This window comes from Morchella importuna, assembly GCF_003444635.1.
Source record: "Morchella importuna strain M04M26 chromosome Unknown Morimp01GS012, whole genome shotgun sequence".
Lineage (NCBI taxonomy): Eukaryota > Fungi > Ascomycota > Pezizomycetes > Pezizales > Morchellaceae > Morchella > Morchella importuna.
Genome location: NW_025763409.1, coordinates 961316 through 989034, shown reverse-complemented (window position 1 = coordinate 989034; position 27719 = coordinate 961316). Strand labels below are relative to the sequence as shown.

At 45.4% G+C, this 27719-nt stretch overlaps 6 protein-coding genes across 6 annotated transcripts; 3 read left to right on the top strand and 3 right to left on the bottom strand.

The window, feature by feature from the left end:
- Positions 1-3080: 3080 nt before the first annotated feature.
- On the top strand, positions 3081-7151 carry LAJ45_04899 (uncharacterized protein; the record flags this gene model as incomplete). The annotated part of the gene is made up of 4 exons (XM_046114475.1): positions 3081-3569; positions 3624-4033; positions 4124-6757; positions 6818-7151. 4 exons carry the CDS (start codon positions 3081-3083, stop codon positions 7149-7151), a joined length of 3867 nt encoding a protein of 1288 aa, XP_045972501.1.
- Positions 7152-14566: 7415 nt separating this feature from the next.
- LAJ45_04898 (uncharacterized protein) lies at positions 14567-16505 on the top strand (the record flags this gene model as incomplete). The annotated part of the gene is made up of 3 exons (XM_046114474.1): positions 14567-15687; positions 15760-16246; positions 16299-16505. The coding sequence occupies 3 exons, from the start codon at positions 14567-14569 to the stop codon at positions 16503-16505; spliced, it is 1815 nt and encodes a 604-aa protein (XP_045972500.1).
- A 158-nt stretch (positions 16506-16663) lies between these two features.
- Positions 16664-17269, bottom strand: LAJ45_04897 (uncharacterized protein; the record flags this gene model as incomplete). The annotated part of the gene is made up of 4 exons (XM_046114473.1): positions 16664-16688; positions 16752-16776; positions 16854-17113; positions 17169-17269. 4 exons carry the CDS (start codon positions 17267-17269, stop codon positions 16664-16666), a joined length of 411 nt encoding a protein of 136 aa, XP_045972499.1.
- Positions 17270-17701: 432 nt separating this feature from the next.
- Positions 17702-19366, top strand: LAJ45_04896 (uncharacterized protein; the record flags this gene model as incomplete). Its single annotated transcript, XM_046114472.1, has 7 exons — positions 17702-17754; positions 17837-17850; positions 17962-17981; positions 18042-18151; positions 18428-18759; positions 18813-19284; positions 19360-19366. The coding sequence occupies 7 exons, from the start codon at positions 17702-17704 to the stop codon at positions 19364-19366; spliced, it is 1008 nt and encodes a 335-aa protein (XP_045972498.1).
- A 398-nt stretch (positions 19367-19764) lies between these two features.
- Positions 19765-20333, bottom strand: LAJ45_04895 (uncharacterized protein; the record flags this gene model as incomplete). The annotated part of the gene is made up of 3 exons (XM_046114471.1): positions 19765-19847; positions 19907-20059; positions 20120-20333. 3 exons carry the CDS (start codon positions 20331-20333, stop codon positions 19765-19767), a joined length of 450 nt encoding a protein of 149 aa, XP_045972497.1.
- A 976-nt stretch (positions 20334-21309) lies between these two features.
- LAJ45_04894 (uncharacterized protein) lies at positions 21310-24396 on the bottom strand (the record flags this gene model as incomplete). The annotated part of the gene is made up of 12 exons (XM_046114470.1): positions 21310-21898; positions 21956-22120; positions 22175-22429; positions 22492-22677; positions 22732-23236; positions 23295-23362; positions 23437-23639; positions 23702-23860; positions 23924-23950; positions 24001-24080; positions 24137-24173; positions 24238-24396. The coding sequence occupies 12 exons, from the start codon at positions 24394-24396 to the stop codon at positions 21310-21312; spliced, it is 2433 nt and encodes an 810-aa protein (XP_045972496.1).
- Between the last annotated feature and the right edge of the window lie 3323 nt (positions 24397-27719).

Genomic DNA, 27719 nt, shown 5'->3' with positions numbered 1-27719 from the left:
TTTCTACGTGATGATTTTCGCAAGATGTTAGTATATAGCTTTCGTCAAGTGAGTACACAGCCGAAGCTTCTCCTAAGGAAGGGAAGAGTTACAGAAACAGCCTGTTGTAGTATATATTGTGTATTGTATGTGGGAAAGCAGTTTGAAATGGGAATAAAAGGATTTATCTATCTGGGAATTATCGCGGTATTTTCTTTCCGGGACAGTCTAGTTGAACACAAGTTGTAGTGATGTCGTGTGAGAAGCAGAAGCAGATGTTTGTAGCTGCATATATCTGATATCCGCGTCGATAGCTATATGATAGCAGCACAGCACTCTAAAGTAACAAAAGCTCCTACCCTTCGTGCAGTAGAGTTGTAGTGAGTTGTGGATCCTCTCGACTTTAGGTAGGAGTTATAAACCGCCACGAACACTAGATCGTACGGTAATAATTTCGCAGAAGGGTTCGAGTCCAACCCATTCTGTAGTCTAGCTAGGCGGTAACAAACCATGTAGCACACAAGCCATGTGAACTGCTGTCATACCTACCAAAGCTGCCTCCAACCAACCAGCCAACCAACCACACGATTTGGCTTGAATGGAAAAGCAATTATAGGCTGTAGAGGCGCGACCTATCACGTTGCTTGTATTACTACACGTCTATAGTTCGCTCACTCACTCATTCTTCTCTTCCTTTCGTGTGTTCTGTTTGTTTGCTGCCCCGTCCGTCAGTCTTTGTGTTCCTTCTCTAGGTCAAGAGGTAAGGTGGTAGGTATGCGGGTAATGACGCGTTGATACGACAGTTGACCCTCATCGACCAGTGGCTCGCTTAATCCACGACCAGCTTCATCAGAACTGTGACTCTACCCCTGTCTTTGACCCGGACCGTCTCTGACCTTGAAGTCTCTGAAGTCCAGCCCCACACACACTGTCCAGGGTCAGAGTCAATCGGATATTGATTGATTGATTGATTGATTGATTAGACAAACCTGTTATCAATCACATCAATCAATCGGCTGCCCAACCTGCCATGCAGGCAGGGGTCTGAATGTGATACTCTGGGAGGGGGGTTATCAGATCCTACATAAGTCTTAGCTCGACGACCAGATGAAAATTTACGTACATACTTTCCGATCAAAAGGGGCTGCATGAAGAAAGGGCTTGGGAATAAATTGCCGATATCTGATTTTTCTTTCTTCCCGGTGCTTTTTCTACCTCGGTATCAGATCCTTTCTTCGAAACGACACGGTCCAAGTGATAAGCTGTGACCGGTCCAAACAAATCTATTAAAGCCGATAAAATTGACGGAATTAGTCTCAGCTGCCTGGTGGGGGGATCAGTGGCTAGACTTGGTGTTAATGGGCCACTATTACATACACGCAATTTTTAGCTTGATCATGAGACACATATCGTTAATTACATGTATTTATAAAGAAACCAATGAATTTGTACAGCCCGGTGTAAATATAGAAAAGTACATATACATGTAATTAGGATATGGGCGTCTCCGTAAGCACCAAATAAAAACGAAGTAAAATTGTGAAGCCAAAGGTCAAAAACACCAGCTTATCGTCGTTTCCCTCTCTTGGTTCAATCTAGCCGCTACGTTAGAATACATAGGCCACGACACGTACACACAACCCCCGCCAAGTACGAAATAATATCTAGCTGGTTTCCGCTTCTCTAAGATTTGGTATGACTTCAATCAAAAAAATCGTTAGCGACAGCTGAGGCGCAACTGTGTACCTACTCTAAGTAACGCAAGGACTTCAGATCCTAGTCCGTAATGTAACGGTGTCCATGGTACCGTGACAAGGAAAACTCTGATCATTCTAATTTCGCTACATACATGTACTAATATTTGCAACATACACCTACTTCATGTACGCATATCTGATCTAATTTTCTTGGCAACAGTAACGCAAGGATTTGACAACCCAACCTGGATTGGGGTGTTCAGTTCCTGCTTCTCTTTCCGTGACAGGGAAAAAATTTGACTAATTGAATTCTGTAGCTGTATTGTGCATACGTGTATGCACGAGTGTAATACTACATGTACCTACATGTAGAGTAGAGTAAATTCTGAGCTGGGACCCAACTTCTCAAAGGGCATCAAGTGAGCACACGGCAGAGATGTGGACAGTACCTACTGTACTAGAACGGAATCTCCGAAAAATATTCTTTTTGAAACACCTCCACTACCCCGGCCCTCCAATCAATCTTCAAGGTAGTAGTGACCTCTACAAAGCTAGTAGCTCCCAATGCCTTGCCAGACTCCCCAGATCCAAGGAGCTATTCGCCCTGACCTTCATCTTCTGTCGTTTGTCATTCGGGTCAGTTCAATAAGATGGGCAGTTCATCGTCATCGCAAATCACTGTGCCGTCTCTCCCACATCCCCACCCCACGATCTGATAATAATTCACTCATTCTTTGCCACTACGATCCCACTAACTAGTACCGCGATGCAGGGTGACGGATCTGATAACTTAACTTCATCTGGCAGATGGCAGGAGGCAGTAGGGACGTCGAGTGTGCATGTGAGAGGGGCCAGATACCTACAAGGTATCTAGATCGAATGGTTATCAGATCCGGATTCCCACCTCCATAGCCAGGGTAGGTGAGGGGAAAAGGAGTGAGTACTAAAATTCAACGGGTTCCTGTTACATACGAGTAAGCGAGGATTTTCTCTTTCTCGGTAAATTCCTTTGCTTGCTTCAATTGCCCGCTTACTTCCGCTCTCTCGAAAGCTGCTGGGAAGACTTTGTTTGCACTTTAATTTGTCTTTTCGTTTTCTGACCTACATACCATACTCGGCGAAAGAGTATAGAGTTGTATTTTTTTATAGTTATACCCCCTGATAGTCTCAAGGTAATTTTCTTCTTCTGCCTCCTGACATTTTTTTTCTGTCTTTGCTTTTCAATTTTACGATTTATGTATTGCCAGTGATTATTCGGTATTGGTTGGTGCTCCTTTCAGAGTCTTACGGGTGCCCTCAGAAGTTTATTGACGACCGTATTCAGACCCCACGATACTGTAAAACTCTTGTCTAAGATATCTCACGGCCTCACACAATTTACGAATTCTACTTCCTCCTGCCTCGATGGCTGCACCTCAACGCGAAGGGAGTCTCGACCTCCCTCACCTTACCACCACCGCCACACAGCCTGACCCTACATTATCTTTACCGCCTCTACCTACAACCAAACCTATCCCACCCTCACCTAGGACCCCCGTTCCACTTCACCGCCTGCACTCTAGTTACCTCACTCTATACCGACCACTCACCTCCGTGAAAGACCGCTGTATTCTTGCTGCAGCTATCATTCTCGCCCTCGCTGCCGGAGCGCCCCTCCCCATCATCGGTGTCATCTTCGGAAAGATAATCAACTCATTCCCTCCCACCGCGGATGAGATTAACACACGTATTGGCCAGCTGCTCGGTGTGGCGGTGGCGTATTTCTTCATAACATGGGGGTGGGCGACGGCCTGGGGTATGATCGGGGAGCGTGTCGCTAGAGGGCTACGGGTGCGGCTATTACAAAAAGCTGTTGGAATGGAGGTTGGATGGTGGGATAGTGAATCTCTAGATGTGCGTATCACTCATATCTTATTACGATCCACTACTCACAAAGTTCCCAACTAGATCGCGCATCGCCTGACGGCCGACACGCAAACCATCCAGCTCGGCACCTCCGAAAAAGTTGGTCTCTTCCTTCAATCCGTTGCCTACTTTCTCGCAGCATTTATCACCGGTTTTATTCTCAATGCTCGCCTTACGGGAATCCTTTTTGTCGGCGTTGTTCCTGCAATGTTTTTGGTCGTCTATGGCGGTTCTAAGATCGTTTCAAAATACGCAAAGCGAGCTGTCGATTACTCAGAGAAAGCTACATCTGTCGCAGAGGGCGCAATTACCGCAGTACAGGTAGTACAGGCTTTTGGGGCAGCCAATTTACTGGCCGGAAAACACTGGGAATTGATGGGGCCTGCGGTATCTTGTGGTATTAGAAGGGCTGTCGCGGGCGCAGCGATGCTAGCGTTGGTTTTCTTTGTTGCGTAAGTCTGACTACTATTTACCAACCCTAGCCCAGGCTACTAATTAGCTTATGTAATCTATACTGATATTGATGATGTTACTAAAAATAGTTACTCCGCCAACGCTCTCGCATTCTGGGAAGGTTCCCGTCAGATAGCAAAGGGCCTTTTTAAGGGTAGCGAGGGCGCTGGGACTGTCTATACTGTTGTTTTCCTTATTCTCGACGCCTCCTTCGTTGTAGGCTCTTTTGGGCCGTTCCTGCAAACATTTGCACTCGCGGCCGCGGCCGGGGAAAAGATTATTGCATTACTCGATAGCCCGGAGACGGGGATCAATGTTTATTCTAACGTTGGGGGTCCCATGCCAACGCCGCCGGAAGCCAATGATATCACACTAGAAAATGTAACCTTCCGGTACCCGACTAGGGATGTGGAGGTTGTGAAGAACGTCAGCATGACCTTCCCTGCGGGGAAACTCACCGCAGTTGTGGGCGCCAGTGGCAGCGGAAAGAGTACAATTGCGGCGCTATTGATGCGATTCTACGATCCCGTCTCTGGGCGCGTTCTCATTGGCGGTCGTGATTTGAAAGATTTGAACCTACGAGACTACCGCCGCCACCTAGCACTCGTTGATCAAGAACCTGTCCTCTTCGCTGGGACTGTTATGGAAAACATCCAGCACGGGCTATTACACAAAGGAGATATATCTTTGGAAATAAAAGAGCAATTGTGCTTACAGGCTGCGAAGAATGCAAACGCATACGACTTCATCAGCGCGCTCCCAGAGGGGTTTAATACCAAGATTGGCGGCAGCGGCGCTACACAGCTCTCTGGAGGACAGAGACAGAGAGTTGCGCTAGCTCGGGCTCTCGTGGCTGAACCTGAGGTGCTAGTGCTTGATGAGCCGACTAGTGCTCTTGATGCGAGCAGTGAGGCGGTTATTCAAGATGCACTCGAGCGAGCTCGTAATGGAAGTGGAAGAACGATGGTAATGATTGCGCACAGACTTGCGACAGTGAGAGGGGCAGATAAAATTGTTGTCATGTCTCTTGGAACTGTTATTGAGGAGGGTACACATGAAGAGCTCGTGTCCCGGAAGGGCGCGTACTATGAGCTAGTGAAAGCACAGAGACTTTTAGGTGGAAACAGTTCAGCTAGTAGTCTCAGCTCGGCTAAAACCAGAGTCGAAAAAGACCCAGAACATGCCGGCGGGAAAGGAGACTTCGAGGCCGCAAAACAAGAAGTTGCTTTGGACGAGGATACTCCCATCTCTTACTCCTCTAAACAACTTCTGAAACGCTGTCTATTGATCAGTAAGCCCGACTGGCCCATCGTCGCTCTGGGTCTTTGTGCAAGTTTAGTAACTGGTGCTATCATCCTCGGGGAATCTATCGTCTTCGGAAACCTCATCAACATCCTGAACTCGAAGTCTGAGGGAACTATGCAGTCCCGTGCTGATTTTTTCTCGTTGATCTTTTTTATCCTTGCCCTTATCGCATTATGTGCCTATACTATTTCTGGAACAGCCTTCGGTATTGTTTCTGAGCGTCTCATTCGCCGCATTCGTGACCGCTCCCTTCGCACAATCCTCCGACAGGATATATCATGGTTCCAAGTGCCCTCTCATTCCCCTGGAGCACTCATGAGTATGCTTAACATGGATACCGGCCATCTTTCTGGTCTTTCCGGTGTCATCCTGGGCACAATATTCTCCGTCGCAACCTCCATGATCGGCGGTATCGTACTTGCTCACGTTGTAGCCTGGAAAATCGCCATTGTTCTCCTCGCTGCAGTACCCGTCATGATAGTGTCCGGTTTCCTGCGTCTTCGTGTCCTTGCAAAGTTCGAACAACGCCATGAAACCGCTTACCTTGATGCCGCCACACTTGCAACCGAAGCCTGCACTGCCATCCGGACCATCGCCGCATTGGGACGTGAGCAAGACGTTTCAAGACTCTACAACGAAGCTGTGGATAAGCCGTATCAAGAGAGTCTGCGCTTCATTGTACAGGGGAACTTCTGGCTGGCGTTTGCGCTAGCAATCACCTATTTTGTTTACGCCTTGGCTTATTATTGGGGTAGTAGACAGGTGCGGGAGGGAAACTACGGCACTTTGGAGTTCTTCATTGTGTTGCCTGCTTTGCTGTTCAGTGCCCAGGCTTCGGGACAGATGTTTTCACTCGCCCCGGAGGTGACAAGAGCAAGGACAGCAGCAATCTCCGTATTTAAACTCCACGACCAGATGCCCACTATTGATCTCGAAGATGCTTCTACCGCTGCAATTCCTCTCACACCCGCGCCTATTCCTACTTCGGTGGAGAAGGGTAAAGCCACCACTGGTAAAGTGGAATTCCGCAACGTCAACTTCCGCTACTATACACGCCCTAATATCCCCGTTCTCCAGAACCTCTCCCTTACGGTAAAGCCCGGGCAATTCGTTGCCTTCGTAGGATACTCCGGCGCAGGGAAATCCAGCGCCGTAGGGCTACTTGAGCGATTCTACGACGTAGATACTGGAGCGGTGTTAGTAGATGACGTTGACATCAGGAGTATTCCTGTAAGTCAACACCGCTCTAGGATATCGCTTGTTAGCCAGGAACCTTGTTTGTTCCCTGGGAGCATCGCGTTTAATGTTGGCCTTGGATTGGGAGAGACAAAAACCGTCGATAGGGAAGATATAGAGAGAGTTTGTAAGATGTGTGGACTGCACGACTTTATCACTAGTTTGCCGGATGGCTATAATACGTATGTTACTCCACCAAGCCTATATATTGTTTTAAACACGCAATTCTAACAAAGTTACAGTGACTGCGGTACCAACGGCTCACTCCTCTCCGGCGGACAGAAGCAGCGCATTGCGTTAGCAAGAGCGCTGATGCGAGATCCCTCGATTCTTCTGCTGGATGAGGCGACATCTGCGTTAGACTCCCACTCGGAGAAGCTAGTGCAAGAAGCTATCGCGAGTGTAAGTAGAGGTAGAACATGCATCGCTGTGGCGCATAGACTTGCGAGTATTCAGCGAGCAGATTGCATCTATGTGTTCGAGGCTGGAAGAGTGGTAGAGTCAGGGAGACATGAGGAGTTGGTGGCGAGGGGGGGCATCTACGCGGGCATGAGCAAGCAGCAGACATTAACTTGAGTTGAGGGTATGGTTGTCATTATTGGGAAAAGTTTTGGATATCGCGGGGTTTTGGTTTTCTTTTTCATTTGTCTATTTCGTTATTATGTATGGGTGTTTGTAAATATTTTTTATCTACGAAAGTATTGAAGTCATGACGACACGAGTTCAAGCTCATACCTATTTGCGCCTCTCGATTGCGATCAGGGAATGAGACTGATAGGCAATGCCAACAGGCGTAAAAACAGGCTCGTAAAGATTGAGCTTCACCCAATAGTTAGTCGGCATCAATTCTGATCTGAAAAATATCCATATATACAGCCCCGCGGCGCCCTTAACTTGGCGGCGCGGTCGCGACACAAAGTTTAGAGCAACTGGGAACTTCAACCCCTCTTTCTCCTCCATTCCTCCTCACTCTTGGCCTGGCTAGCTGTGTAGGTAGCTGTCGCATTTCCTTCAACTGCGCCTCGCATGTCATTCCCAAGATCGGCTTCTATGAGCCATTAAACTATTGACTCGGCACAGTCCCGAAGCTAGCCCCTCCACAACCCCGCCAACGAAAAATTTCACTCCAGCGCTGGAACCTGCATGTGAGCAGCCCAAGTAACACAACAGATCAACAAGGATCTGTCTCAAAGATAACTCTATTTGGACGGTTTATCAGATCCACCGACGGCATTCCCCGTCTCCTTTTTTCTTTTCTTTTCGTGGGTCACGCACGATCTACAGTTTCGGCTTAGGGCTTCAAGGTGGTAGGCGGACCAATGGCAGAGCTGCGACTACAGAAATCCTACTACCGTAAAATCTGAGAAATTTCGTTGCGCTGTAGCAGGGATAAATGCGCATATAGACCTATCAGAGGCAGTCTTTTAACGTCAACCTGCAAGTTTTGGTGTAAAAGATCCCTGCTGCAGCGCAACGAAATTTCTCAGATTTTACGGTAGTAGTGAGTGGTCTTGTGAGCGGAATTGCAGCTGCCGAACGTGAAAGGCGATTGGAAAGGAACTTGGGAAAAAGTGACAGACCTGACGCAGGTGATTTTGACTGACGCAATCGTTTCAATTTGTAGGGGGTTTATAGTAGATCGATATAGAGTGCGCGCCATATGGTCACTACATGCTACATGCGATACGTCTTGGCATTACAAGTTTTACTACTCTAGGTATACATTTAAAATTACCAGTAGTAGTGCACACGAATATCTCGAGACTGTAGGTATGGCGCCATACACCAATCTAAGTAGTCTTGGTGTAAATGGGATACTTACTCTTGCAGTCCATTAATGTGACAAACCTATAGGAAAGTCGAAAGATAAATGTTGTAACAATGAATGTGCTATAGGCGGAAAATACTAAGACTAAATAAAGCCTTGTCATCTGTTTCATCGGTATATACATATATCAAGACGAATGGGAAGATGGCAAACCTTACTCTGTAACTCTCTTGGCATATATTATCAAAGAATCAAAATGATAGATCTTGAAGCGAGATTTACCAAAATACATATAGATATATATATGCCACGCACGTATTATGTAGAAGAAAGACATGCGCTCCACTGTTGGCCGTAGAAACTGGTGAACCAAATTGACCCATGGAGATATATTTTAACTGGGGTCTTACCAATACCTGAGTGCTAACCTCAGGCGTACCTAGATGGTGCATGTTGGTACATGTAGTAATCCATGGGATATAAAGGCACATCTCCTAGCTATGGGCTAACAAGACCAATGAATTTGACCCCTAAACATACATATACATAGATATGCGTAGTTACTTATTGCATTGAGAATAACAATAATAAAATACGCGGTAAAGTATGTCCAATATAATGAAAATCCTGATCCTAGACCCTTGTACGAATTATATATTACAAAACTAGACACTAGGATTAGGGTTACCTTAGTATCTATGCCAGGGAAAGGCAAGAAAATTTTAATTTACTTAGAATATATGCCGTCAATAGCGGAGTAAATGGCCATTGAGGTTTTGAAAATGTTGGGGTTTAGGTCCTCAGAGGAAAACGCATAATTCCTGTTTCACTCAAGCCTTGTAGAGACGACATGAGAGTAAAGGCGAGGGACAAACAAACTAGTATCGACAGTACCTAACGGGATACACTGTCCTACTTCAGCATAGTGGGGAACCCTGCGAATCACCCCCTTTAGCCCCTACGCGCCATAGCGACGCTCCCCCTGCTGGTCTAGTGTTGGCGGCGAAACGCCTTGAGCATGCGAGTGATAGTTTATGAGCTGATCACCGGCTGGCCGTATTTTTCTCTTGATGTGTTGTATTTCTAAGGGTTAGAGATATTACATCACAAAATAAATTCACTGATTTTAGAGAAAGAGGTACGTTCCAAGACCTGCTGGTGTTGGCGAATGTCTGTCGCACTAGTTCCATCCAATACTTCACACGAGTGATATTTCATGTCTGAAACCGGACCCTCAATTCTGCAATGCTTGATTGATCATCGATTTTAGGTTTATTCCAAATTAAGGTCTAAATTATGGTTGATCCGTTAGAAAAAGAAGCAGCGGAGTAATTTGAGCTTGGAATGCGTGGCGAGAAACATGTTCGGGTTTGGGTACGTTTAAGGCAGAGCAGATGTTAGACGTCCAGGTAAATTTGAGGGATAATAACTAGTTGTTTTGGATTCTCTATTGTCGTATATCAACGATAGTAATAAGAGATTCATGGTATAACTTGATAAATGAATAAAATTTATATTGGTGCACATTTCACAGAGGTTGTTCCCAGGAAGGATTTTGATGATTCCATGGGTAGAATTGCCTTTGTCTGCTCTTGAACAGGACAGGCAGCCGGTAAAGGAATGAATTATACTGAGATAGAAATATCCAGCTTACTCTAGGAGTGATGCATGCAATGTACATGTACAGCTACATGAAGCCAGAGTCGTATATATATTAATATTAGGAGTATAAGGTCTAGTACTCAGCAGTGAGAATTCCAAGTATACTATACCACATAGTTACATTAGAACGTTCGCAGTCAGAAAACAATATACATGACATACCTAAAAAAAAGAAAAAACGGGCTTTTCCATGACAGTCATTTCGGTCTCTGTTTAAATTTCTTGAGCCTATAATCTATCAATATATAAATATCTCCCTGTCCCGTCTATAAAATATCAATATTACTCAGGCATAGTGGGTATAACTTCACTTAACTGCTTCAACACTTACAGTCTTTTTCTACGCTTAGATAAATTCCCGCCCCTGTCATATATTGGCCTCCCTCAAACATATATATATATGTCTGAAAGCTGGCCGGATCATAAATAAATTAGTCTTTGTTTCCCCCTTGTGTCAATTAACCGGGTAGTGCGGTACATTATCTCATTCCAATCAAAGATGATGATGTTTGTAAAGATCCGAAACATAGAATGAGGATCTAACAAGAACGCAATGAACCAAATCTCAAAAGTCTCATGCTGGCTGCATCGAAACTGATCTGGAAGTATCTTATCGCCTGGTACTTCAAGATCTAATCTCACCTCATCTCATCTGATCTGCGATCAGATCAGATCTTGTACACTGGTCATCGCTCGACAGGGTACCGAACACAATCCCTCCCAGCTCTCAAGTCAAAGAAGGGTCAATGATGTTACTCAGAATCATTTAGAACATTTATGACGACCAGTGACCTCGATCTCGATCACAGTGTCTGGTTTATCCATGTTTTTCCCAGGATCACAATAATGGATGTAATCAATAATTAATTGGTAATCATTGAACCCACCCTCCTATTTACCGAACCAGTACCTTGGGTAATATGAAAGATCTTGCATGCTCACATCACTGATATTACTCCCATTGGTCTCTAGAGTTTCTCACACGCCCATAAAGTCATCCTGGTTGCAGGATTACATTCTCGCGCCAATCAGGAATCGATGATTTCTATATGCAGATCTTCGCTTTCGAAGGATGATCTCCCGTGCTAATGCAAGCGGACGTGTCGCTTGATCCTAGTTGGTCGCAGGACTTTACTTGTTACTGGATGAGGGGTCGAGTGATCAATCATGATGCACTGACAGGCCAACGTCTCTTCGATTTAAGACCACTCGATATCCCAAAACTTTCTTTCTGATGCCGCCTCCAATTATTAAATTAGACATCCGAAGACCCTTCGCTAATACGGCCATTGAAGGGTTTTGAACTCCCCCGTACGGAATAGAATCATATACGAAGGTGGGGTACCTAATAAGTTGTAAGTAAGCTGTTCGAACTCTTATCTGATCTTTTGAAACTTCTTACTAATTATTCACCAGCAGCTCTCTCGTCCATAAAGGGTTTACTACATTGTGTAATCGTGCGAACGGGAATTTACAGCGGCATAATCTTTCGAGGCCATGAGTCGGAACCCTTTCGCCAAGTCTATAGCCTCTGAACACCACCACATGAAGATGATCAATTGAGGCACGTGTACAATATCGATAATCCTCTTCCCAGTCCTATATTGGATTGTTTATTACACACCTTACTTATCAGATCCAGACGAAACCCCCACTCTCAGAAAGGCTTAATTATTAAAAATCAACGATGTAAGAGCCTAGTAGTTAGTTCTATTCGATCTCCATGCGTTGAACAGGAACCTCCCAGCGATATTCCCTCAAAATACAGTCAAAAGAAAATAAAAGCGAGAAGAAAGACGCATATCCCCTTTTCGTTAGGTGCTAGATTATCTGATAAATTGATTAAATTTGCTCATCGCTGCAGGGAGCATGGGGAAGATGAGAGAGGTGGGCTCGTCGCCTTTCTCCTCGGGCGTGGGCGTGTGTATCTACATACCCGATATATCAAATCCCGATAAAATTTTCACCTCTGCAGGCATGAGAAGGTTTGTTGATGATGGACTTGTGATGGAAAAGAAAGAGAAGTGGGGAAGCCTCAGATCAATCTGGTATGGAACTTGACAAATTGTGTTTGGTTTCTTGGTTGGCAAGGATGTAGAGTACATACTCCTTCACGAGCTGGCAAACGCGTGTGCTGCGTGCCGCGTGGGTCTGGGCAAGGATCTACTTCGGAGATGGTATTTACGATAACTTAATTTCGAGACACATCACTAGCCTGCGCGTTTTTTATCAGATGGTGGGGTGAGAGATGCCCCTGGTAAACGTCATTCCCAATTCAGGTTCTGGGCCGATCATCAAACAGCGAAAATGGGGCCTGGTGACGAAGCTTCTTCGTTAAAGGAATTTGTTCGGTAATTCAAAGGAACGGCAGAACGGTTTCAAATCCCACAAGGTCTAGGCGAAATGGAACGGAGAAAAACTAAGTAGGAGACGGACGGGAAAGACACAGGGAAAAAAAAAAAAAAAAAAAAAAACCATTCAAAAACAGGAAGCTCTTCATGGCGTTGCAAATTTTTTATCAGATTTGATGATCTGATTCCTGCAGCTAGATGGATTAGATATCGCTAGCAGTGCATCTAGTGGCACTGTGACCCAGCGATCCTATGATGGACCCAGGCCGAGGCCCACTTTCCACTGTGTCCTGCAAGGATTAATGCAGGTCCACCGTATGACCCAGTCGTGACACCACAACCTTTTGGTATGATCATGATTAACTCCTTCTCCCCAATCCTGGAAAGAAGGAAAGAGACGAATATAGCTCTCAAAAGCAACATCGCCATAAGAAAGACACCCCCACTTGAATCCTTGGATCATTGCGAGATATTTTTAACGATCTTATCCACATTATCAGATCAGCTAGCTTTGATTGATATGATTATGATCAGCTGAGAAGTTACGAGGAAAAAAACTAGTACGAAGGTGCAAGAAAACCCTGTTTCAACCCCATTAGGACAAGATATCAAGCTGCAACTAATTTCTCCCTTGTGGATTCTGTAGGCAAGGATTCTATCTTAACTTCAATCTTACGATCTGATTACGATAATCGAATCAATCAATCAACCCGAGGCAGTCATCATGCTGTATCATGATCTCAACTCTCTGAGAATCCTAGCAGGATATGAATGAAGGTCTTCCTTTTGGGCCTAAATTACGTCAATTTTCTCCTCCCCATAATCCCTCATCTCCGCCACTGCCTGCCAAGTATGGAGGATTCCTTTTTACTATTCCTTTCCTGCTAGAGGTGCTTCATTGAGAAAGGCGATGGACATTATTGCTCCTGCAACAATGGCACAACTACAATCTTCGGCTTGTCCGAATAGCCCACCTGCTGGTAGCAAGGGAGAATATTTTACCTTGTTCTGATTGTACAACGTAGAAACCTCAAAGCAAAGTGCCTAGAGTTCTACTAACGAGGAATTATTAAACGAAAAACACGTTCTTCTGCAAAGACATTGAAAAAGAAAGTAAAGGCACATGCAATTCAGTATCGGTCATCAATAAAACAATTCTTCTAATTGGACGTTGGTTCAAGGGAATGTGAGATAGAGTGGATGAGGTTGTATGGTTTTTCAAATTGGTCTGTCTCACTCGACAAAAAATACTATGGATTTTGAAATTCTCGCTTGTTTCTATTCATCTTACCTCCTTACAAGCGAGAAAAAAAAACATCTGATCTCGACCCATGGCCTCTCTCAGGCCAGTTGGCAGCTAGTTGGTACTCCTGGTAATGTAGCAAGCTTGGGTGGGACGTGCCCTGCAGCGGTAGTTCCTTTGGACCACGACCTAAAGTACATGTATGCTCAGGACCATAGCTTTATGTGAACCAGTCTGGATGATTGTACCTACATACTTAAATATCTGGATATCCGCTTGAGTTATCTAGCCACTCACTCCCATACCATCCCTTGAGATAGACGGAAGCTCACAAGACACAAACCACAAACCATACTTGTCTATTCTCAATCGTCTTTTTTCTTCCGCCAACACATATTCTTGCCTTTGCTCTAAGGGTATTTGCTAGATTTGAGGGTAGCTTATTGCTGTTGCCACTTGAAAAGAACTCTACCATCACTCAGGTAAATTTTGATTTATACTCTTTCTAGATTCTGATACCGCTTTTGGCCTCGTTCATGAGACAAAACGGCCTATTTGTTAAGCCCCGTGCTCCTGCTTAGTGTATTACGTCGTTGTAAGATTAAGCAGTGCACCGCTTTCAGCGCCATCCGCTTCTGCACCACAAAGCTCTAAGTCACTTGCGCCGCCGTTGCAAGCAAACGCATAGGTCAGTAGTAGTCAAATAGATCGTGCCCCCGATCTCACCCACACTCCTGTTGCTTTTGCTTTTTCTATCCAACCATCATCACACATCATCACCCGCATCACTTGGAGATTATAAACACCCGCACTCTGATTGGCCAGCGCCTATAGATAGAGAATCGGTGCACTAACAAGTATAGAAGGCTGTTCCCTAGATCTCTCCGCCTCAGCAGTCATCAGAGACCCATCAGAAAGACTACCATAATAAACAGCTTCTTCTTGGCATAATCCTCAAGCAGACGCGATGCCTGAATATTATCACGTCATAGATGGCACGTCCGGCAGTAACGGCTTCGCCAACGGTAACTTTAATCAGAAGAATGGGACTAGTAACGGCACCTCCGAACGCAATACTGATGGACATCCGAATGGTGCAAGCTGGTTTCTACCGGGCAGGTCACAAAACGGTAGTAGTACCAATGGTCACATAAATGGGCTCTCCAATGGATCATCTGCAATCTTCAATGGTTCACGCGATGTCTACAGCAACGGCAAAAGCAATGGTTATAGCAACGGCCATAGCAACGGCCATAGCAACGACCATAGCAACGGCCATAGCAACGGCCATAGCAACGGCTACAGCAACGGCTCGACATACAAGGAACAAAATAACAGCTACATAAATGGTAGCTCCGAAGAGTCTTACGACCTAATCTGTGTCGGCTTTGGTCCAGCATCTCTTGCGATTGCTATCGCCCTCCATGAACGACGTGCCAATGCGCGCGTCCTCTTCATTGAGCGTCAGCCCAAGTTCGCATGGCACTCTGGCATGCTCCTCCCTGGAAGTCGCATGCAAATCTCATTCATCAAAGATCTTGCAACACTTCGGAATCCACGCTCCGAATTCACTTTTATCAACTATCTCCACCAGAAGGGCCGTTTGGTTGCATTCACCAACCTGGGAACTTTCTTACCACTGAGAGAGGAGTACAACGATTACATGTCCTGGTGCGCATCACATTTCGAAGATTATGTAAAATACGGCCAGGAGTGCGTTTCCGTGAGTCCCACGGAAACAAGCGGAAAAACAGTTAAGAGTTGGGAGGTTGTTTCAAAGAGCATTGAGACTGGAGAACTTTTGAAGTTGTCTGCCAAGCATGTAGTCATTGCGGTTGGCGGAAAACCGAGAATTCCAGATGTGTTCCCTCAGAACCCATTGAACGAAAGGGTTATCCATTCATCAAGATATTCGACTGCTGTTCCATCCTTGCTGAACGATAAAGACAGAGCTTATAAAATCGCTGTTGTGGGAGGTGGTCAGAGCGCTGCCGAGATCTTCAATGATATTCATTCGCGATATCCAAACTCAAAGACCTCATTGATCATCAAAGGGTCTGCTCTAAGGCCAAGCGACGATAGTCCTTTGTAATACTCCCCGCCACATCCCAATTTCTGCTGAAGCCTGAAGCTCCATACCTAACAGAATTTTCATATTAGTGTCAATGAAATTTTCGATCCCGAGCGTGTGGATACCCTCTACACTCTTCCGACTGATATTCGCCGCGAATCTATCATCCAAGACCGCGCAACTAACTATGGTGTCGTTCGTCTCGAACTGATCGAGCGCCTATACGACACCATCTACCACCAACGTCTCCAAAATCCTGATGAGTCTACTTGGCAACACCACATTGTCCCCTTGCAAGAGGTTGTGGGATGCGAGGAAAATAAGCTTGGAGAAATACATCTCAAATTGCGAAATACTAGGTCAGGTTCTGTGGAGACAACAATTGGATATGATGCGATTATCGTTGCGACTGGTTATGTCCGAAATGTCCACGAAACATTGCTGAAGTCAGCAAAGTGCTTAATGAAGAACAGCATTTGCGCTGTTGGCAGAGACTATCGTGTTGAGTTTTCGGAGGGTGCTGTTGCAGATGACACAGGTATCTGGCTTCAGGGATGCTGTGAGAGCACACATGGTGTAAGGACCATCTCGTATATCCCGTTCAAGATAAATACTTATCTGTGTACAGCTGAGTGATACTCTCTTATCAATTCTTTCCGTTAGAGGCGGAGAAATCGTGGATTCAATCTTTGGTAAAGAGCCTCCTTCCCGTGTCGAATCCAAGTCCAAGCATGCAAGTGTCATCGAGAAATCTGTGAGAAAATACGCCGACGCAATGGTAAAGGATATCCTTAATGGAATGGGTATCAATGGAAAGGTCATGGAGGTGGTTTGAGTAAGGGATTTCTTATTGTGCGCGCGTGGGATATGGAGTTTGAGAATGAAAAACTTCTTCTTTTTCTGGTTTGGTTTGTAGTGTCTGGCTTTTTGTTTGGCTATTTGTGTGTTTGATTGTTCTTTTCATGTTTCTCAATTATAGTCATGTGGGCGGCATTATGATCGTTCTTTTCTGTATTTTCTGTGCTTTAGTTAGCTAGTGCATTTAGTAGCCGGTATCCAATATAAGAAATATTCTCCTTACAGTACCGTACCCTTTCCGTACAAATCTTCAGCCTCTCATTAAATGCCTATGCCCACAAAGCATCTTCCTCCCCCTTTCCCAGAACTCCCATCAGAAAGTCACCCATTCCCAGTGTCTTAAACCCCACATTCTTCCCCTCGATTATACCAACATAGCCGCTAACCGCCGCCGCAAACATAGTTGTATCATTCTTCGGCAACCTCAACCATGCTTCATCGTTCTCGAGATACAAGATATCAATATGAATAGCCGACCCCATAAGCCCGAAAAATTGCGTCAAACACATTGTGAGTGTTGCGCGCCAGGTCAGAATATCAGGTGGGTATGACGGTGACTCGGCGGTGTATGGGGGATCATAAATCCTGCCGTTTCGACATCAGCACTCAATCCATGGAAAGTTTTCACTGGGAGTTTTACATCTTGAGGCGGGCATAACCCCATTCGGGATTCTTGATTGTTATTTGAACCGGAGGTTCGGCCTTTTGTGTCTTGGGGGGGGTTACGGATGGTTCTTCCATAACTGTTTAAAGAGTTGAGGTTTGAGATCTGCGCTGGTTGATATGATCTAGATTGGTTATCAATATGCGGTTGCCGCCCTTTTTTGATTGTTAGGCAGTGGTGGTGGGCATATCGCGCACAAACAATTATCCTGTAGGTAGAAATGGACCGATAGCATTAAGGCAGACAAGCTGTAGATTTACCCCTGCTATCTGCCTTATCTATCTCAGCGCGGGTTGTTGGGCTAGGAGGACGCGGCTCTGCTCGTAACAGGAGAAAAAATAAATTGGTGAGGGGAGAAAAAAGTTCCCCACCCTAAAGTGGTCAGCAACAACCCACCACACCCCACCTCACCCTTCCATCCTCCCATCCTCCCTCCCTTTCTTCCCATCTCTGTCTTTCATCTTCTACCAAGGATATTTTTTGAAAACCCTTTCACTTTTTCAGAAAGCATGGCCACTAAGATGGAGGGAATGGAGCACTCTGAGGTTCACTACTTTCAGAGGTATGTTTTTCTATCCCCATCCGGACACAAACGAATCAATGAAGGAAAGACAGTGCTGATAATTCTCCCCCCCCCCGGATAGCTACAATCATCATGGTCAGTTTGCAATAATTGCGCCGGAATAAAACCAGCCTTCCTTTGTTTTCTTCCCCGGGACCAGACAGAATGTTAAGGCGGAAAAACTAACATAATTTCGCTGCAATGAAGGCATCCACGAGGAGATGTTGGTTGGTTATATCCATTCTCACTTTTACTCAGATAAGAGCTGATACTCCGGTCTTTGCTAGAAAGATGAAGTGCGCACCAATTCGTATAAAAATGCTATCTACCAGAATGCCCACCTTTTTAAGGACAAGGTAGTTTTGGATGTTGGATGTGGAACTTCCATTCTTAGCATGTAAGTTCTTTCTCTTGGTCAATTTACTCCTGGAGTCTATAAATTTTCCATCCCGAAAAAAGGAAAAGGGAAATTGCTTTTTTCTATCGCCGCATCGTCAACAATGATGAGAAACACTTTCAATTTACAGTTATCCCTGTCTGAAAGGGCGATATTATGATATCTGTTTATCTGTTGATTTCATAACCTCTGAGAAAAATACTTCCTTCAGTTCATGTTACCAAAAGCCCAACTTTCTGTGATTCCCCCAGCTAACGTTTATTTCCTCACGTTTAGGTTCGCCGTTAAAGCCGGTGCCAAGCATGTTATTGGTGTTGACATGTCCACCATCATCGAGAAGGCAAGGGAGATCGTTGAGGTCAATGGTATGAGCGATAAGATCACCCTTCTCCAGGGAAAGATGGAGGAGGTTGTCCTCCCTGTCGACAAGGTCGATATCATCATCTCTGAATGGATGGGATACTTCCTCCTCTACGAATCCATGTTGGACACCGTTCTTCTCGCTAGAGACAAGTACCTTGCTCCGGGTGGATTGATCTTCCCCGATAAGGCGCATATCTACATGGCCGCCATTGAAGATGGCGACTACAAGGAGGAAAAGATTGGATGTGAGTTTACAACTTAACGGTGTCTAGGCGCTTTCTCTAATGAAGGATGATAGTCTGGAATAACGTCTACGGGTTCAACTTCTCCCCTCTCCAGAAGACTGCTCTCGCCGAGCCCCTCGTGGACACGGTGGAAATGAAAGCAATCGTCACCGACCCCGGTCTCATCTTCTCCATCGATCTTTACACAGTCACCCCCGCCGAGCTCGCCTTTAGCGTTCCTTACTCGCTAACTGTTACCCGCAATGACTTCGTCCATGCGCTTATTTCCTGGTTCGATATAGAGTTCACTGCCTGTCATAAGCCCATCCGCTTCAGTACTGGTCCTCATGCCAAATATACCCACTGGAAGCAGACTGTGTTCTACCTTCAGGAGATCCTGACCGTTAACCGTGGGGAGACCATTGTTGGTCACATCAGCAGTAAACCGACAGAGAGGAACAGGAGGGATTTGGATGTGAAGATTGATTACAAGCTGGAGGCGGAGGATCCTCATAGGAGCACTGGTGGCTCTTGCGAGTACAAGATGTGAGTTGAATAACCTCATATTTCGGATCTCTCCCTTGGTGATACGGGTGCTAATACGATAAGGCATTAATACAGGTGCTAATCTTGAGGCGCCACATCTGTTTCTTTTTACGATTCAATTTTATTTTCTACTGCTTTCTTCTTTTTTTTACCTTTCTTTTTTTCTCTGCAGAGCATAAAATGAAATAAAAATGATTTAGTTGGGAGGTTTTGTGAATGGATCGATATGGGTACAATATGATACCTTTCACTCTTTTTTTGCATTTAAAGCGATAAAAACGAGATTAAGGATTGAGGCTGCATTTGTATGATAGATAGGCGATATATTGTCAATTTCTCTCACTAACCGGACCAAATATGCGTGAGCCAGTTTGTACAATACCGTGATCAAATTTGTATCTTCCTACATAATTCTTAACCTGTGTGTATTCAACTCCTAACTCCACCCCTACATGTCCCTTCTGTAAAATCTTTAGGCATTTAAACCCTTTTCTTTCCCTTCACAGCCTTGGGCGCCATCTTCGCTTGAATACGGCAAGACATATCCATCGCCATGAACCCAACTATCAGACCCTGGTTAGTCCAATTCGCGTTTTGTACCTATCACAAAGGCTATACATACAGATACCGGCAAATGGCGCATAGAATCCCAACAGAATATACTTCTGCATTTCAGTCATATCACCATCCTTCCAGATGGCCCAGCAGCTTGTGAGAGTGGTCAAAAACGAGATTGACGCATAGGTCAATGCACGCGCCGGGAACTTTGGGTTTTCTTTCCCAGAAATCCTCAATTAGCCGCTATCCCTTCATCAATCGCGAAGGGCCAACTAACCGCTTGGAATCGCGCTCAAGAACCAGATGGTTGTAGGCAACTGATATAATGCCTCGACCGCCAAGAAGGCCGCAAACCAAGGCTCAAACTTGATCATGAGCTGATCGTTGAAGGTGGTAAGATACCACGTATGGTTGTCCTTCAGGACCTGTGGCAGAATGGCCTTGGGCCAGAGCGGGATAAGGTCCATGAAGACCATGGATGTTGTAAACATTGCTGAGAAGAGAAAGTAAAAAAGATCTTTCGGACGGGAGGTCATTGGGGTCGCCATTTTTGCCTTTCTCTTTGTTTAGTTTGGGGGGATGAAGGAAGATGAGGATGATTCAGTGCTAAAGACTGATGGAAGGGCGCCGGGCTGCTGCTTATATTTGTAGTCTGGTCTTTAATAGCTCCTGAGGCTCTGCGGCGCAGCGCACGGATCACAGGGTTCCGTGGGTTAGGGGTGTGCTTCACAGTAGGTCACTCGTGGCTTGGAGAGTCTTGGCACAAGAGCAGTGCACATGCAATATAAATCACCCCACTTCTAATTGTCTCAGCTCGATGGTATCTTTCGCTTTTTGAAACCCTTATTTGTAATAAATGACATTTCTTCATCCCAAGGAATTTATGGCTATTATCCAATACAAATATCGATTACAAACTACTATTCTCATGGAGAAACTTTTTAGAAACCGCCTCCATACCTCCCGAACGCCCAAAAAATTCACCTTGCACACGCCAAGAATACCAAAAGAAACCCCAAACAAATGAAATATTTTAGTTAGACGAATCATGTCAGGGGATATTATATCCTCCAAAAGCGACATAGTAAATATAGAGTCGAGTCCATAAACTCGCTCCCCCCCCCCCCCCCTCTCTAACCTAATGAACACTCCACCAGTGCGGCTCGACTAGATTCTTGATTTTTACTGATGATGTACTGTTCTCATCCTCTTGTGTGCCTTTCTTGTTCGGGTGTCTCCCTGTTTCACTCGAATCCAAGAAGTCCGCAAGGCATAGTGCTTGGGGTGACTGTGAATATATGTTGTCGCCGTAGGCTTTACCGGGACAAAGGTTTAAATCTTTCGATGGTGAGTGGTGTCACCTGGGATAAAGAGCTAGAGCTCGAATATATACGGTGTCAGAAGCTGTCACCATCCTATCCCCCCGTGATCAACTGAAAGTATCGTCTCAGCCATCTTCAATCCGCCTCATACTGTTAGGTGCTCGATATGCTCTACAGCTTTTAACTGTTTCGCACCTAAGCCCTTTCTAACATATTGAATCACATCCTTGGCCATTGGCGGAACGTCATCCAGTGCACCAGATGTGTTGCCCCTGATTACAGCTCCAAATCGTTGGAACTGGTTCGGGGATAAGTAGCTGTAAATTGGCAACGCCAAGCATAGACCAAAGAGGATCGTTGGAACTAGCATACCAAAGCTGTATCCCCTGGCCTTCGATACAGCATAATAGACATTTAAGAGTGCCGGACCGCCACAAATGGCGGTGACGAGGTAGATTGAGACAGTTTTACTGTGGCGTCCGAGGCCACGAAGGCCCATTCCGAAGACTATAGGGAAAATGCTGGCCTGGAAAAAGCGGTTCAAGACCATCATAGTTGCGGCTGCCTTTCCGGTTCTTGTTATTGCGAGTGCGGCGGTCACAACACAACCAACTAAAGTGCAGGACAAAACAACGCGGGGGCAAAGCCAGAGTAGAGCCAAGCTACCCGCGAAACGGCCAACTGCGAAAAGGCCGAAACCAAGCATTTCCCAGTTCATTTCAACTCTTAGATTTCTAGGAAAATCTAGGTTAGTTTGATGTTACCAAAACCTGGGTATCGGTGAGGCTTACCCTATCCCGACGGAGGCAAAGTATTCTTCCCAAAATACGTTAAACATTTCTTGGGCACCGACGTAAAAGAAGATTGTCAAAACAGCGAGTATCGGTCCAAGCGCAAACTCGGTCCTCCAAAACCTAGGGTCGTCACAGATTGGCAGACTAGGACACTCATCGTCGCTGTCGCTGATGTTAGAAAAGACTGGAAGACCAACAGATCTCGGTCATGCTTACCTTATCTCTGGGAGTGGGAAATAATAAAAGACAACAGCAAGTGACACCATAAATAAAATAATTGCCAAAAAGACCCAATTCATGTCCGCAACTCCCTCATCATTAGAGCCTATTTTCGAGAAGGCTGGATAATATTCCAAAAGCGATGCACAGATAGTGCCGACTGCCTGAAACCCTTGTGCAAAGCAAATCCGGGATTCGCCCATTCCCTGTGGGCCAACCAAAATGACATATGGGTTGGCAGCAGTCTCGATTCTATAGAAATAAATGTTTAGCATAACCTAAAGCTCGAGAATGTTTGGAAATGAAGGACCCACGTTGCAATACCAACTCCCAAAATGATTGCTGCAACAATGAATCCCGGAAAAGTGCCTAAGGTTCCAGCTGGCCAAAAGACCAAACAGCCGGCAGTATATGTGAGTAGCCCAGTAATAAAAGTAGCCTTGAAGCCATATTTTTTCAGCAGAGGCCCTGAAAGAAATCGGGGTGTAAACGCATATGGTCTACGATATATTAGTTGGAGAATAAAATAATTCCTGCCTCAAGTAGACACTTACGCAAAATATAAACCCTCCAACACCAAAGACTGTCCGAGTGAAAAGTCATAAAGCACAGTAAATTTGCTTCTCAAAACCCCAATAAGACCATACGAGAATCCCCAAAAGAAGAACAGAATCGTAACCAGGATTAACGGCTTGTAAACCTGTCTCACCGAGGCCTCAACGGGGTTCATTCGTGCTTCCGAAATAGGTGAAAACAGTTCCGTCGTATTACCGCAGATCCTAGATGATGCAGTATTATGGCTTATGTTGGCGCCAAAAGTGCTGTGGTCCTGCATTGCAGACTCGTTGCTCGCGGTGCCGCGTAGAGTCAATTCATGTGTTCCGGAAACCCCGTGAAAAGTAGGGATTCCTCTAGGCTGAGAGTTATAGCCGATTTCATGAATGGAGGAAAAGCTCGGAATCAAAATCACAACCAGGGGCTTGAGCATCGGAATTGAAGAACACATTATGCCCACGTTGACCTCAATGGCTGACCACATGAACGATAGAGAGACATCCGCTGTCATATCATGTTAGTTTCATTCCTGCCCCCCTAGAATGATCGGTCTTCTGCTTACAGTCGAAGTTACCTGAAAGCACAGCTTTGTCAAGGAAGTAGATCCGCACGACACCAATAATTACAACACTTTAGTTTATAGTTAGTACTGTGTGATATAAACTTAAATCGTAACCCAGTGAATAGGGGACCAGTCCACCTACAATCCACCACCTGCAAACAAACAGACCACAACAATCTTCTCTTTCCGAGGCAGGTTCAATGATGTCAGGACTGGCATTGGCAGAAGTAGGATTGCTAAATCGGTAATTATATTCAGTGGCGCTGAGGCATAGAATATCGTGATTACATTCCTGCAGTGTGACTCTAATAGGGGATCATAATCTATCGTGAAGGCTGCAGAAATCTATTCGGAACACCACACGTAAGCCACCTTAATATGATATTACATGATTCAGCGGAACTCACAGGATGACATTGAAATAATATCAACATTGTCATTATCAATCCTCCGATTCCAACCACTCCCATGGTAATCCAGGCGCCCCACTTGAGCGGCTTAAAGTTTTTGAAAAGACTCAAGTAGAAAAATAATATTGATATCTTCGTTGCCATGTATGTTGGATTCTGTTGCGAGGACGTTAGCTCAGCTTATTCCCACATGACCTAGTACCAGCTATGAAGATATACATATAGGACAACCAGTGCAAATCGAGCCTATAAGATGTTAATAGTATTCTTTAGTTATGGGATCAACGGTAACGCACCTTTCCTCTTGCCTCTAGGTTGTGTTTATTCATAGAGACTTCCACCAAAGGTTCTTTATTCCCAAGACCATACTTCGTTCCTACAGTTACATATCTTTAGCAATCAAATCATATCCCAAAAATCTCAAAAACTCACCTATTGCTAAAGAAGCCGTTAATCCAAGTGCCAGAATCTAAAAAATTCACGAAATCAGTAAATTGAAGCATATGAAAGTATTCCGAAAGAGTCCCACTTACCCATGCCGACAGAATCAGCCAATCGTCCACAGTTATCCGTCTCCTGACCAAAGTCCTGGATACGAACCGCAAGACCACGGCCACAAAAGAGACTGCGGTGATCACTATGGGAACGATGAAGACAGTTTCGTTCCCCGGCCATCCCTTGAAGTCACTCATGATTCATTTAACCACCAAAAAACAATTCCAATATATAGTATCAAAGGAGAAAAACTTTTAGCGCGGTTTTACCGAAAGGGTATGTAGGCCAGTTAATTAGGTAGGTTGGTACACAAGGTATATAATCGATCGGAGAAGGTAGGAAGAGGGAGGCGAAGTAAACCTGATACCAAGGATGTAAAGCAAGTAAGTTGAGTAGTTAGAGTAATTAGGGTTGAAGTTTGGGCTGGTAACGAGTTGTTCCCCACAACAGAACCTGGGCCTCGGGTTGGTTTTGTACTTTTAGGTTTGCAATTGGGATGCTGGGCTCCCCAGAAATCCAACCAATCAACCAGCCCCAATTCTGTCAGAAGCGAGACGATCACTGGGGTGAGGGCTAGAGCTTGTGAAGCGAAAAATCAGGATCGACGATCACCATGACACCATCAATTAGCCCCACAACCAAACGTCGAGGGTGCTGCTGTATGTTCATCATGGCCAAAGAAGAAAAGGAGGAAAGGAAAAAGTAAGAATTTCAATTCAGTACAACCCTCATCGCTGGGACCGCCAACAACCACCTTCCTGTTTTACAAGCATTCGAGAATACAAAACTCACACGGGCTGCAGGAACCACCATCTTCTCTCGAACACGGCAAATATGTCCCAGAGCACGTGGCTTACCTGTTCAGCCCTTGATCCCCGTTGTGGAGTCTAACGCGATATCGATGCTAACATAAACAGAGAGAAAAGGGCACTGTTTTGTCCATCGCAACGATAAAACCACTATGGGCTCCGTGCACGAGGGGAACGAGGGAGAAAAACCTGTCGGCTAACGGTTATCAAACAGGTCAAGGTGGAGTTGTGCTCGACTGGCGGGAGGGTCGGCAGGGGGGTGCGAATTTGAAATCCCCTGTGGAAATAACAAAAATTCTTCCGGTGAGAGGAGTGGAGTTTCGATATCAAACTTTTATGACGATCCCTTTGGTTTCCTTACCATGTGGAGAATCTTAAAGCAACGATGATATAGGTGCCGTATTCGGCTTATGGGGGACCCAGCGACCGGGTGAGCTCGCAAACAGCCGGTTTTTCAAACCGGAGGGCTCAACACATCAACGGCTGGATGAACTCGGCTTGGGCTAAAACTCAACCGCCCTTAGGTGCCTCCCGAAAGAAGAAAAGAAACCCTCAGGTCTCTCAACCTGAAGTAAGTCCACAATGGTACCAGAAACCTCCTACACTCACCGTTTAATACCAGTGATTGGATGTGAGTCTCAAGGACAGATAATACTTTTCGTGCCATATATATTTGGTCGGTTAAATATTTGCTGACATATAGGTAAATACAAATGTAACTACACTGTCTCATCCTATACCATTAACAACGTAAGACAGGACCAGGCTCAACGGTTAAGGCACAGACAGGTGAGATAAGACGTTCCTCGTCGCTTAGGGCACTGGATACTCAAGAATACTGAAAAGTTGGGATGAAAATAACTATTTTGCATCTAATTAACTAAACTCGGTCATGTCAGGAAGATAAGCTATCATTTCCGCAACATACGAGTGACGCCCTGTGAATCTCTAACTGCTCTCGCTAAGAAAACTCCGCAAGGACTTTCCAATACCTAGCTCGATTTTCCTCAGAAAGAAAAAAAACACATCTGCAAACAGAAAGTCCAAACTAGTTACCCCTGTTGGGTTTTAGAGCGAGATGTCAACCAGGTAAAACAAGAACGCATGGGCTAGCTAGCTAGAGGGTTAACCAGTCTGTGGCTGAATTTGCACTTTTCAAAGCCCAGACCAGACCTTACATATTGCTTACAGCGCATGGCGTAGAAGATGAAGAGAAGAAGGGAGGGGGACCCATGTGTAAATCGCCTACACTGGGGCATTACACTGCCGTATGTTCCAATTCCAATTTGATTTTGAAGAACAGATAACTGAGCGTCTCGCACAGAAAGCCGGTAGCAACTCCACCGACCCAAAGGTTCACGAACGCACTCCACAGCGCCATTAGCACAACCCGTAAATAAGCTCCTCCCTCCGCAGTGGCAAATTTCCCCACAAAAGCCAGTAAGAAAAATGCGGAGACCCCATGAACCGTACCTCGTGCGGGTCATATGCAAACTATTCTTGTTTGATATCATGTAAAAGCAAAAACACAAACCCTCAAATCCTCAATTGCGCAATAACCATACTCTACACGAGGTCGACGTGCCATGGATAATCCCTCTTCGACGACTGTGCCATGCGTCCCTAGCCGACACTCCCCTTCTTTCGGGTGCGATGCTGTGTGTTATCGGCTCTTTTGTGTTACGAGGGTACGATGAGACGCGAAGAAGACCGGTGGTGTGTATGACAAAGCTCGTTTAACTGGGGGGTGGGGGGGTGAGGGGGTGAGGCCAGGTCTGCGACAACAACATGGGGATTGGGTATGAGTCGATTTATCGATATGTATAAATACATGTGTTAATGTCTTTCATCGACAAAGCCCCTTCCTCCCTCCCGAGTGACTGGCTACTGTTCGGCTTCCCGTGATTTTGGTGTGGGGCTAAACACTTTACCGGCCCGATTTCGAGTTCGATATCGCCGCACAGGCCCCTTTCTGGAGGCTGTCTAAGCTACATCATACTTGGAATAGAGTAGGCAGGTGCTCTAGAGACTAGAGCTTTCAATGCGGGGAGATAGGTGGACAACTGCGTGTGTAGTATCGTGTGGCTTTTTTCTTTCTTTTCTCTTCTCGCGAGTTTCTGGGTAAGAGGAGTACGCGTTCTTTTTTTTTGATTGAGTAATAAGTGATATTAGAAATCTCGCTCTAAGGGTTCATTCACTAGGGCTTAGAAGCTAGCAGCTGTAGGCACTCTGCCAGAATAACATCAAGGTCGAACTTGTTGCGTTCCAGCAGTCCAACGGAAATTTCCAGCGCCGACTATACAATATATTATCAGGAAAAGGTTATATTCAGTACTAACAGCTCAGTCATGGGATTGGATATCAGACATCGGTGAAACAGCGTTGACTTCAATGACTCAAATATATGAGGCACGGTTTAACAGCGACACTCCGCGACCGCAACGCCTGTGGCAGCAGGAAGCTTAAGGGGAGGAGAGAGAAGCATTACAAGAGTCCGCGCAGATTCCCTGGGACTCTACACCTCAACCCCTGACACTTCTAAACAACAATCATTGATCAGCCCTATGGAAGCCCCTCTTATAGGATAGGTATCGGATCAGAAATCACATATATATGAAATCATAAGACAATAAATACCGGCTATTGATATTCCTGGCGTTCAAATATACGGACTTCTTGCGCTCTCTGCATCTAGATGCACCCTGCATCCT